This window comes from Nothobranchius furzeri, chromosome 16 (assembly GCF_043380555.1).
Source record: "Nothobranchius furzeri strain GRZ-AD chromosome 16, NfurGRZ-RIMD1, whole genome shotgun sequence".
Lineage (NCBI taxonomy): Eukaryota > Metazoa > Chordata > Actinopteri > Cyprinodontiformes > Nothobranchiidae > Nothobranchius > Nothobranchius furzeri.
The window spans coordinates 33,417,776-33,430,785 of NC_091756.1; the positions used below are offsets into that span (position 1 = coordinate 33,417,776).

General features: G+C 43.2%; 1 protein-coding gene across 1 annotated transcript in view; it reads right to left on the reverse strand.

Moving 5' to 3' along the window:
- Positions 1-13,010, reverse strand: part of ankfn1b (ankyrin repeat and fibronectin type III domain containing 1b) — a 286,544-nt gene that overhangs the window by 266,608 nt on the left and 6,926 nt on the right. The window contains exon 2 of the mRNA XM_015963362.3: positions 2,601-2,681. Within this exon, the coding sequence (XP_015818848.1) occupies positions 2,601-2,617 (17 nt within the window). The 5' untranslated portion in view covers positions 2,618-2,681. The remainder of the gene's footprint in view (positions 1-2,600; positions 2,682-13,010) is intronic.

The window sequence follows — 13,010 nt, forward strand, 5'->3', positions numbered from 1 at the left end:
AGTGGCCAGTTGAGTGCATACAGCTTATTGCAAGTGTTGAAACACATCAGTTTGATTGTCAGTGTAATGTCCTGCCAGACACCAAGTGAAATGACTTGAGTGAAAAATCTTGTGGCGCATGTTTTAAATGATCCTCATCCAAAAAATGTGCTTATGACTCAAACATCAATACAAAAACTAAGTCTTGACACCAAAATAAGTTAATTTATGAGACTACAGAAGTATATCATATTACAATAGGAGACAATGCCATTTGTTATGGCAATCAGCATGAAATTCATGTAAGGCTGAAAATCCACCTGTGCATGTCCAGTACTAATGATTGTATCGCCCTCTACTGGCCAATGGCCTCAGTCCTTTTTAGCACTAATACAAAGTGTTCTCATCATCATGCTTGTCCTGAACTTATCAGGGATGCATCAACAGAACAGTAATTGGAATGAACCAAGAGTCAAACAATTTTTCATGCAGCTTTTTGGACTTTATCTGAAAAACACAAACTTCATTAAATTAATTGTGACAAACAAAGAACAATGCTCTGTGTGTGTGTGTGTGTGTGTGTGTGTGTGTGTGTGTGTGTGTGTGTGTGTGTGTGTGTGTGTGTGTGTGTGTGTGTGTGTGTGTGTGTGTGTGTGTGTGTGTGTGTGTGTGTGTGTGTGTGTGTGTGTGTGTGTGTGTGTGTGTGGCACGTGTATACCTACGTAAATGCCTTTGGGGGCCTTTATAAAACTCCTTTTCTGTTGCAGTGACTCATCAATGAGTCACAGGACCCAGAGGAGAGTAAAGATGCTGAAGGTATGAGCCGCTCTCTACCACTCTGCCAAGCAGTAGGTCAGTGACACAACTTATTCATTGAGGGAAGGCAGGTCATACCATAGCAGGAGCCGAAAAGGATGATTCAACCATTGTTGATGTGTCACAGTCAGTAGGAGACACAAGGGGCGAGGGTACGAGTCACTTTAAATGAATACTTTCACTTGGCAGGTTGGGGGGGCAGCAGGTAGGAGGTAGAGCATGTAGGCACGGATCCCTCAGTGAGTACTGTCACAAGTATGAATTATGCATGCTGCATCTATGATGGCGAAAGATTGGCGTAATGAAATGCCAAGGAGTAAACGCGCTTCGCGCACAGTCAGATGCACTGAGACACACTACTGAATAAGCACACAGCCTAGAGACCTGTTCCAGCTATCTGCAGAATGGAGGAGAAGAGGACTTGCAAAGAGAGCCAGGAAGATACAACTCCCCATGGCTCTTATCACGTTCTGCCCAGCTGCATGGCATCGCTGACAAGGAGAAGGAGGGACATGTTTCAAAAGGAAACTACTCTGTAGTGAAACAAGCAGAGCTGGGAGAAACTCAAGAGCAGACGTGGATTATTTAGATTAACTGTTGACATTTGGGGAATTGTGTTGCTTCTTGTGATTAATATGCTTATTTTAAATGACATAAGTCAGTTTTTTCTCAATATGAGTCAAACTTAAATATTCAAAGTGGTTTTGACCTCTAGTTTTTAAGCTTTCAGAAGGTCTTTCAAAGTCCATCTTTGAACTTTAGCTGCTTTTCACTTATTTTCTATCTAGTACCTGGTCAAGACAATATATTCCAGTTTGTGTGATTAAAGGAGCAATATGTAAGAATTCTACAGTGAAGTAATCAAAAACAATGTCTTAATCATGTTGGAAGGAAGGTTGTGTTGAAAGAGATTTCCTTCTAAGCCAGCTGGGGGGTTGTCAGTTTTTCTCCTTTCAAAGAAACAAAAGGGGGACATCGTTGCTGTTTACAATCAGTGAGTTTGAGGCTGCGGTCTGTGCCAAGTTAACGGTGCAGCACCGGCATTTGTCATTTAACACCGGCAGGCAAACATTAACATTAAAAGATTGTTTTATCTAACAGAAGAAAAAGTCCCTGGATTCATGAAAATATTTACAATCTCAGAAGCGCATGCAGCAGAGCCAAGAGGCGTTGGAAATCAACTAGATTAGAAAGTTACAGGCTGCTCTTTAGAGAACGTATGTCTTTGAATGAGATGGTGACAGTTTCCAGCTGATTTCCTCAAACAAAACCTTTTTTTTAACCAGATGAAACTTGAGTTTGATTTGGTGTGACGTAACAATACCTGGAGGATTCAAAATGGCATCAGTGTAAGTTGCACGCCATCTTTTGTTTGCTCGTTTGTTTGTTTTTGCTCAAAAAGCTTCTGAGATCTGATCGTCTGACATTATTGGTGCTTCGACTCATCCCCACTAATCTGGTGAGGCCGGCTGTGACGAGTGACCAAAAAGTATTGTTTGTTTTATTTTATTTTATTTTTTTGTCCTCATTTTAATCACATTGCCTACTTTGTGCAAAGGATTTTAGACTCTGATCTTTGACTCCAGTTGTTGCTCCCAAAGGTCTTTAAAGGTCACATTATCAAATCATCCAAAACTACAGTGAGCAGAGGAGTTCACCATCTCTCAGTCTGTGCAACTAACTGAAGCGTGGGCAAAAACAGCTCCAGGAAGCCCCCGAAATAGAGACAGGAAGTTAATTCACTGAACACAATAAAACATATTTCAAACAGTTGTTTAAAAGCACCAAATAAAAGCCTCTCTTACTCTAGGAGCTGCTCCATTCCAGCACCCAGGGGCTCCAGTAGTTCCCCAGGTTTAGGTTGGTAGTTCTACTCTCTTCTTTTCCTGGAAACAAAGACATACATATTATTTAGTAGTTCACACTCATAAATCTACAAGGGGGGAAAGAAATTGTGGGTGAGAATGTGTAGCACACTGTCATTTGATCATCAAGGTCGCTTTTCATTTTGAAGTTGCCACTTCCATTGATGTTCACAGAAACATATATATGAGACAGTCATTCAGACCACTGTCTTTGTCTGCTCTGTGAGTGTTTGTGTGTGTCAGCCTTCATCTGCTTCGGTGAGGGCCTCTGAAGTTCTCTCAGATGTGAAGGTGTTGAGTTTCAAAGTTGTGCTAACGCTGTGTGATTTATGACGGGAGCAGCCAGGCTGAGAGTCCTCTTGTATGTGTTCACAATACAGCCATGGCATCCCATCCCTTAACCTAAACACACTCATTCATATCGTAAATGTGAAAGAATTAGAAAGACTTAAAGACATGGTTCAATATCTGTAGTTTTTGACTTTTTATTATTTTTTAGCATATTGATTAAGATGTTACATCCTTGAATGTGATCTATAGCATGAATGAATAAATGACTTTCATTAATAGCAATACTAATTGTCAACAACACTCATGCCAACTATTATTCTAACAATGTTTTTCTTGTTTATTCAACCAAACTTTTAACGTGATGTTAGAGAAATGTGAAATATCATGTTTGCCTGACCAACTGTCCAGAACTCATACTTAAACCATGCCCAGAAATCTGTGTCCACTGCGATTTTTCAACCTCATCATTTCAGTGGTTTTCTCTGTAACACGGGTGACTGTTTATAAAGAGGCAGCAGGAGAATGGTACTTGAAATCACTTTTCCTCTGTTGACAATGGTTGCATGCAAGGAAATTTGCAGTCCTTGTGGGTTTACACAAAAAGGACCTCACAAGCTCTTGGTAAGATTTTATTCATTGAATTATCATTAATGGTGTGAAATGCATCAAGGCAGCAAAAAATGTCTGGCAATCACTGGGAGAGACTTCTAAAGTTGATTCAGCTGTAGGATCAGGGAGCCACCAGTACGGAGCTTAATCAGGAATGAGGTGTGAGTTTATCCGCATGCAAAGGGAGAAGACATCTGGGGAATGGTGTTACAGAACAGAAGCCATTTCTCCCCAATGCAAACATCAGGGACAAACTGATATTCTGCTCATGGACCATGGATTGTTCTGTTGGGGGTTGGGGTAAAGTTATTACTCCCATTTTCTGACTTCTTAGAGCTTCTAGAAAAAAATGCATCTTGTCAAGAGAAGACAGTGAAAGTTACAATGAGTCCTGTGTCATGCTAACAGTAAAGTGTCTTGAGGCCATACGGGGTTGCTTCGGAACGAAAAAAAGGTGGTACCTAAACATCTTCCAGGAGGAACTCCTCTCAATCCAGGAATAGTTTGGTAATAAACAATGCCTTTTCCAGCCTGAGTCTACAGTGATATCTTTTAGGTACATGGAATTTATCAGACCTTAATCTGATTGGGAAATTTTAGTCGCTCCTTATAAGATCAGAAACAAACCCCAAATTCTAAGCTTTGATTGTAGAGAGGTTTCGATCTCGTTTTTTTTTTTTGTTTTTGCTCCCGATCTGAGTCAGAGTCATTTGATTTCGAGTATCCGCTGATACCGAGTCCTGATCTGATATTTCAGCAAAGCATTAAAATAAGAAGAAAAACAGGAAAACACATCCAAGTTTTCCTTTATTTATTTTTTTATTATTTAGATATTTCGTTCTTTCCCTATTTGTGTTAATTCCTTAGTTTATATGCCAAAAAATCTCTTGTTTAGGAAGTACATTAATAAAAAACATGATGATCTTCTGAATAAATTTAAAAGTAGCAGAGTTGCTCATATTTCAAATTGTTTATGTCCTCTTTATGCGGCTCCATAGGGAGCCTAAGGCCCTGTCCACACGTAGCCGGGGATCTGCCAAAACGTAGATAATTTTTTACATTTTGGCCTGTCATCCACACGAAAACAGAGTTTTTTCACACGAAAACAGATCTTTTTAAAAACTCCGGCCAAAGTGAAAATCTGCGTTTTCTCCGTTTTGGGTGTCTGCGTGTGGACAAACAAAACCGGAGTTTTAAGGTCCGCAACGTCACTTTCCGCGACAAAAAAATGCTGACATCACGTGTGCGACCTGTGTTTACACTAGCCGACAGCATGGATGCCCTCAGAGCTGCGCTCGCTTTATCAATTGTCCACGCGCTTTTTGCTTGTTTGTTTTTGCAAGCGGAATTACTGCTCCTTGCGGAAGACCACAGACGAAGGACGAGGTTACGAACGGGGGAAGTACTGCCGCCTACAGGTCTGGCATGTCCTTAACAACGTATTTATCCGGGTACGTGTGGACAGAGTTTTTTTTTAACGAGGTGGTGTGGATGCAAGTTTTTGGAGGGGCGGATATTCGTTCTTAAAAAAAAACCCGGCTACGTGTGGACTAGGCCTAAGTCACGCCCATCTACTTCCGGACCATGGGTCTCTGGAAGAACAAAAAAACAAATGCAAGTCAACAGGGCTTTTTTCTAATTCCGCTTGTTATGTGCCATGGATTTCACATGTGATGTCCATGAATTTTAAAGACACATTTTGATACCAAGAACATGCTTATTTTTGAACAGAGGATAATTTTATTTTAGGTTTTGTGTAAAAATAAGTCCAGGACTACAAATACGCATCACCAAAGAGACGTCACCGAACCAGAAATGGAGAAGAGCAGAGGGAAAATTGTTGTAAGTTCAGCAAACTAAGTTTAAATCCTTTCAGGAGGAAAGAATCACCAAAAAACTGGCCATGTGGTAAGTAGCAGCTACGCTAGGGGAGAGGAGATTATGTGGTGACATCATTTATAGTCATGCTAATTATGAACTTTTACATACTCAAAGTACGTGACTGGCATGGTCGAAACACATATCATTACTTTTCATTTAAATTGAAGTACAACATATGTGTGATGCAGGGTGTAAGGCAAATTGGATTAGAAAATAGTTATTTTAGCTCTGTTGACTTGCATCATTTTTTCGTTTTTTTCGAAGACCCATGAGCCGACCGGAAAGGGAGGAGACTTAGGCTCCCTATTAAGTGATGTGCATTCCTACGACAAGGAGGGCACGCAGCACCACAGCCAGCAGGCTAACTTTTATCTGCACAAAACCTGTAGCTACCAGGTCAGCTCAGGTGGTGTAGAATAGGAAACCACATCGTTTTGCTGTCCATCGCCAGTTTTTATGTTTATTAACGTAACTTTTACTGTTGGCAGGCTTCATGTTTTATTTAGAGATCCCACTGTGAACTGGGACTTAATGCAGACCGATGATTCGCTGTGGCGATGTCTGAAGGGAAAAAGGCCAAAGGAGAAAGTATTTTGTTCTGAAGGGTGCTTATCATGCAGCTGTGTTTTCCAGCATGTTGAATGCCCAGTATGCACACATTACAAGTGGCTGTTACACTGCCTTTGCTGTCTGGTACCACCTAAATACAGATATATTAGCTCTCCTGTGGACACGTTAGCTCTGCAATAGCCTACTAGCTAACAGCTGCATGTTATGGTGTCTGTATCCCTGCTTGACATAAATTGTGAGGTAATTGTGGTGTCACAATGGGGGGAAAATCAACATTTTTGCCATTCCAAAACTTTTTGGCCATGGCTGAATAATAGAAAAATCAAAGATGGCCGAAGACATAAATAGTGTGGTTGAAAGCTGCTACCCTGAACAGACTCATTCTCCATCTCTGAAAGGTTTTCTCAAGAAGCAGCACTCAAATGTTTTCTATGCTGACCCATTTCTCACTCAAGAAACCTACATGAATCTAATTAATAAAACCTACATTAATGCAGGATAGTTCTGCATAGCTGCAGCTGCACCTGGGTAAACTATGTGCGGGTGGTAACAACGCACTCACTCTCCCTCGCCCCCAAGCCAGCATGCTAATTAAGCAGAACATCTGGCACAACAAAATAGAAATACACTGTTGAGGTGAACTGACTCAATTCCCCTTGATTCAACGTGTTGAATGTTTGATGGAAGGTGACTTTCACGTACATTTAGGATGCGCGTTTCTCCTGTTGCCAAGATTAGCTCCTGCCAGAACTGATGAGTAGCCAACCTGAAAGAAAAATCCTGGCAAAGCACAGGCAGCGGATGTTGATTGCATTCATCTACAAGGTCAACCAGTGCAAATTAACTCACCTGATTCACCCAAAGTGACACTGAGAGGGCATCTGGAATGTGTGACTTTAGTGTGTTTGGCCCTTTAAAAGGCAAGTCAAACTTGGGAGAGGATCTCTGAGTCCCTAAATAGTATTTAACCACTGATCTTAACTTAAGAAAAACTCTAACCCTACAATTATTTTAAAATATATGAGGATGTTTGTATAAAACACTGTTTAAAGGGACAATGTGTCATTTTTATCATTAATCTATAGAAATATCCATCAAAATGTTGTTGAAAATGAATGAAATGATGCCCAGTTTTAGAACATATTGCTGGCTTCTCAACATATAACCATAAAAATCAGGTCTAAAATGCATGGGAGCTGGTCTACGTCTCTGGGTTATGCCATATTAGATGCCATATTTCCTTCTATGGGAGCCCTTGAGGACAAAATGCATTTGCTGATTTGTAACAAACGACTGCAAAACTTTCACCATTCATGAACATTGTTGTTTTACACATTTATCTCTTCGCTAGTTGCCAATGATGAAAGGAAGTCTGGTGCGCATGTTATTTTGCTGAAGTTCACACTCCCTAGTTTTTTTTTTACCCTAATGGGGATCCGTTGCAAGGTCTTACTCTGACACAAAAACACAGCTTGCTTGCAACAGTTTAGTTATGTTCTGCCCCCTATCGCCAGGAAAAATACACACTGTCACTTTAACATTTTTACCTTACATTATTATCTTAATCATTTTTCTACATTATTTTCCCTTACGTTTTATTATAAATCTTAAATGCCCAAAATTATTAAAAAGTACAGTGAACATTTTTTCTTTTTTCTTGACATGAAAGAGACATATTTTAGTCTTTTAAAGGGAAACTATGTAACTTTTTTTTGTTATCATTTTCTTGAGCCAGCATGTGCCACATTGACCCTTTACAGGATGAATGAAAGGTCTCTCAGCCCCCCACCACCACCTGTGGCCAGAATACCACACTTGCAACTTCAGAGGACCACTCCCTAAAGTCACACATCTTGCGGGAATCTGTAATACTTTACGGTAATCCATGTTTACACCTAAGGACAAACGAACCTATACCTGGTTAGCATTTCTTGTGACATGATCACCATAGTGGAGTCTCAGAAGAAACAAAGAAAAGTCTTATCTTATAAAGCTAAGAAAAAATAGAAGAAAAAAAAACGTCTGACCACAAAGAGAGTGAAATAAAAGTCAACATCAGGACTTTTCTGAACCACAAGAGCTCAGAGAAAAATAAGGATTCTAACTGCAGGCAGACCTAATGATCATCCTATTGCACACCTTTAATGTATTTTGTTTGTGCATGTTTTAGCTTTCCGCAGTGTTATATTTCCACTGTAGTGTCAATACACTGTTAGAGCTTATACAGAGTCGGACTGCATACAAGATAGCTTGGTTACGAGGGTTTCTTCTTACTTTATTTTTTAGCAGAACACAGAAGTAACACACACACATAACTGGGCAGGGTGCTCCCCCTACTGGCGATGACTTGCATAACACACCATAACTCGGTCCATACATAACATCTCCTCCCCACTCAGCTATGCGACCCTAGCACCACCCGCAGAAACATTTCCATAACCAAAGTATTATATATATATTTTTTTATTACAACATTCATGAAAACTGGAACTAATGTTTCTTTCCGTATGTTTTGTAACTGAGAACAATGTCACTGAACACCAACATTCTCACTGAACTACTTAATACGTTCACCCATCCCGATAACGAGCGGGGGGCTTGGTGACTCTCACTGGGTAACGTCTCACAGACTCTGTAACCTGTGTACAGTCAGTCGGTGCTGGTTTAAGAGACTGTGGTAGTTCTGGAGGTGAGGTGGTCCCCAGAACTTGTTCAACAGTCTATTCCTGCAGAGATGTACAAGGGTGAAGCATGGTGTCACTACCACTCTGGGCTGGTGACATCTGAGAGCTTGTCGGAGGATCTACTGTGACCTGTTGAGATCCTGACTCCGGTCGTGTCAGCATCTGATCTACATGACGTTTCCACACACCTCAGGCTCCCACATTCACCTTGTATGACACTGGCCCAGTCTTCTCCAGTACGACACCGTGCGTCCACTTGTCCTCTCCCTTCCTATAATCACGCACAAGGACAGGCTCTCCCGCAGTGAACCATCTGTCCCGAGAGTGTTGCTGTCGGCATTGTTGTTGAGCATCTTGTGACCGACGCACTGTTCCGGCAACACTGGGCTTCAGAAAATCCAGTCGAGAGCGCAGCTTGCGCCAGATGAACAACATGGCTGGCGTTTATTTAGTTGTTGCATGGGGAGTGTTGCGATATGTCAAAAGAAACGTGTCCAGGCGATGTTGCACAGGTGCGGCACCCCTGGAAGCTTTCAGTGCATGTTTGAATGTCTGAGAAAAACGCTCAGCCAACCCATTAGTGGCAGGATGGTACGGTGCGGAGCAATCCATTAGCTTTCAGGAACACCCCAAATCCCTCAGAACAGAACTGCGGTCCGTTATCACTCGCCAGGGTGTGGGGAAGGCCATGACGACTAAAGAGACCCCGCAGCACTTGTATGGTTTTACCAGTTGTAGTGCTATCCATAATATGCACCTCAGGCCACTTTGAATGTGCATCTACCACCACCAGGTACATGTGACCTTCAAATGGACCTGCAAAATCCACATGGATCCGTTCCCACGGACATGAAGGCCACAATCACAGGTGCAGGGGTGCTAACACAGGCTCTTTTTGCACACGCTGACAAGAGTGGCAGGCTTTAGCTTGAAGCTCAATCTCAGAATCAATCCCAGGCCACCAAACATAGCTGCGAGCTAAGCTCTTCATCCTCACCATCCCTGGATGTGCAGTGTGGAGCTCTTGCAGGACACGAGCGCAGCTTAGGTGGCAAAATCACCCTCACGCCCCACATGAGGCATCCCTGCTGTATTGTGAGTTCATGTCTGCGCATCAGATAAGGTGACAGCTCTTGATCTGTGTCCTTTGCTGCTGGAAAACTTCCAGTTGTTACCTTTTCTATGACACGAGACAATGTGACATCAGACAAGGTGTCACGTCTGATCTCGGCAACACTGACTGGTAAGGTGCCCAATTGAGATGCATAGAAAACCCTTTCTTTTTCTGTGCCGGGGCAGAGGCAAACGTGACAGTCCGTCCGCATTGGCGTGATATGCCCCCTTCCGATACTGCAAGGTGTAATTATGTGCTGACAGAAGGAGCGCCCAACACTGCATTCGTGCGGCTGCCATTGATGGTGTATCTTTTACAGGACTCAGAATGGAGGTCAGTGGGCGATGGTCAGTGAGTAAGGTGAACTTATTACCATGGAGATACTGGTGAAACTTGCGCACTCCAAAAACAATTGCCAACGCCTCCCTCTCAATCTGAGCATAGTTTCGCTCTGCTTTACTGAGGGTTCGTGAAGCATAAGCAATTGGCCGTTCCTGGCCACCAGGCATGACATGTGAGAGCACGGCTCCAACTCCATATGGTGAAGCGTCACATGCCAAATGGAGAGGCAGTTCAGGATTGTAGTGGGTGAGTATTTCTGGTGAAGCCAGACGTTCTTTAGCTTTCTGGAAAGCTGACTCACAGACTGTTGTCCATTGCCACTTCTTCTCTTTACTGAGTAGCTCATTCAGCGGCTTCAGGACGTTAGCTAAATCAGGTATGAAACGTCCATAATAGTTGAACATTCCCAGAAAAGAACGTAACTGGCTGACATCTGCTGGCGCCGGAGCTTCCATAACGGCCCGCACCTTTTCTGGTGATTTGTGCAACCCTGCCGCATCAATTATGTGGCCCAAGTATTCCACTGATTCGTGGAAAAACAGGCACTTCTCCTGTTTGAGACGCAGGCCATAGTCCTCCAGCCTGCCCAAAACTGCCTTAGGGGTTCTCAGGTATGTCTGTTTATCTGGACCACTGACGAGAATGTCATCCAGAAAACAATGGGTGTATGGTAGGCCGAGAAGCACTTGATCCATAGCCTTCTGAAACACTGCAGGTGACAACGCCACTCCAAAAGGCAAGCGATTTAAACAGAACAGCCCCTTTTGTGTCGAAATTGTCAGCAGCTTCTTAGACTCCTCTTCTACCTCCATCTGTAGATAGGCATTTGCTAAGTCTATCTTACTGAAATGCTGACCTCCTGCTAGAGAAGCAAACAGGTCCTCAATGCGTGGAAGTGGGTACTTATCCACACAGAGCTGCGCATTTAGAGTGACTTTTGAAATCGCCGCAGAGTCTCACTGAGCCATCCTTCTTGTTGACAGGGACCACGGGTGTAGCCCAATCACTATGCGCCACAAGTGTGATCACCCCAAGCTCAGTCAGGCGTTTCAGTTCGGCCTCTACCCGAGGGCGGAGAGCATATGGCACGTTACGTGGTGGACAGAATTTGGGGACGCTATCAGGCATAAGAGTCAATCTGGCTTGAATTCCTTTCATTGTGCCCAGCTCCTCAGAGAAAACGGCTGAGTGTTTCTTTAACACAGCCTCCAGATTGTCATTTCCGCTCTGCTCTCTGGCATGAATCATCTTTAAATCTTTCCAGTTCAGTTTGATAACTCTCAGCCACTCCCTACCAAACAGTGGTGGAACATCCACCTTTACCACATACAAGGGTAGTGTAGCATGCTGCTCATTCAGTTCAACTTGCACTTTGATGACCCCCTCTGGTGCCAGCGGCTCCCCAGTGTATGTTTTCAGCATAATGTCTGTGGGTTGCAGCGGCAACTGACTCAGCCTACTTTTGTACTGTTCCCATGGGATCAAAGACACTGCAACCCCTGTATCCAGCTCCATCTCCATTTTCTTCCCATTAACTACAGGCATTAGAGAGATACATGCATATTTCTCTTTTCGAGATAAAGAATACAGCTCCAACTCACTATCAGTGTCAAGTCTGATTCCTTCACTTTCACTCTCCTCTGCAGCAACCTGATGAATTCTCCTCTTTTTGTCCTTTGTTCTGTTTTTAACTGCATTACCTTTCAGCTCAGGTTGTCCCTCTTTCTCTTTCCTGTTCCAATCCTGGCTGCTTCTGGCTCTACCTTTACACATGCGTTTCGTGTGGCCCTTCCTCCCACACTGATGACAGTCACGGTCTTTGTACCTGCAGTCCTCATCAGTATGATTCATTTTCCCGCACCGACGGCATTTATCACCTTTTTGTGCCAGCACCGCATTCACTTAAAGGGAACCACTCAACTGCTGCACTTCACGTGTTGCTGTCTCTGCCGACACAGCATAATCAACTGCTTTTTGAAAGGTGAGATCGTTTTCAGTCAAAAGACGCTTCTGCACAGTTTCACACTTTAATCCACACACAAATCTGTCCCGTAGAGCATCTTCCAGATACGCACCAAACTAGCAATGTTCTGATAGTCTTTTCAGCACCGCCACATACTGTGCGACCGTTTCATCCTCCCCCTGATTCCTCTTGTGGAACTGGAACCTCTCCGCTATTACCAGCGGTTTGGGAGCAAAATGAGCTTGCAATACACCCACAATATCGTCATACTCCATTGTCCCAGGCTTGCTTGGAGCCACCAGATTACGCAGAAGACCGTATGTCTTGGGACCCAACACACTCAGCAGCACCGGGACTTGTTTCTTTGGCTGAATGTCATTAGCAAGGATGTAATGCTCAAAACGTTCAATATACGTCGCCCATTGCTCACCAGCATCATCAAAGGGGTCCATCTGCCCAATCATTCCAGCCATGATGTATCTATCCTCTTTCCACAGCCCACACTGTCGCTTGTGACTCCTCGGAGAAAAAGCAGCTAGCCGCTAGCTCCGATGCTAAGTCGCCACGCGATCGTCCGTTTTCCGTCCCAACTCGGCCACACAGTCATTAATTACATGCTCAGTAGACGGCCTAGTCTCTCGGATGTCACAACTCGTCGCCAATTTATGTTATATTTCCACTGTAGTGTCAATACACTGTTAGAGCTTATACAGAGTCGGACTGCATACAAGATAGCTTGTTTACGAGGGTTTCTTCTTACTTTATTTTTTTTAGCAGAGCACAGAAGTAACACACACAGATAACTGGGCGGGGTGCTCCCCCTACTGGCGATGACTTGCATAACACACCATAACTCGGTCCATACATGACACGCAGGTTTGTAATTATTTCTGAAT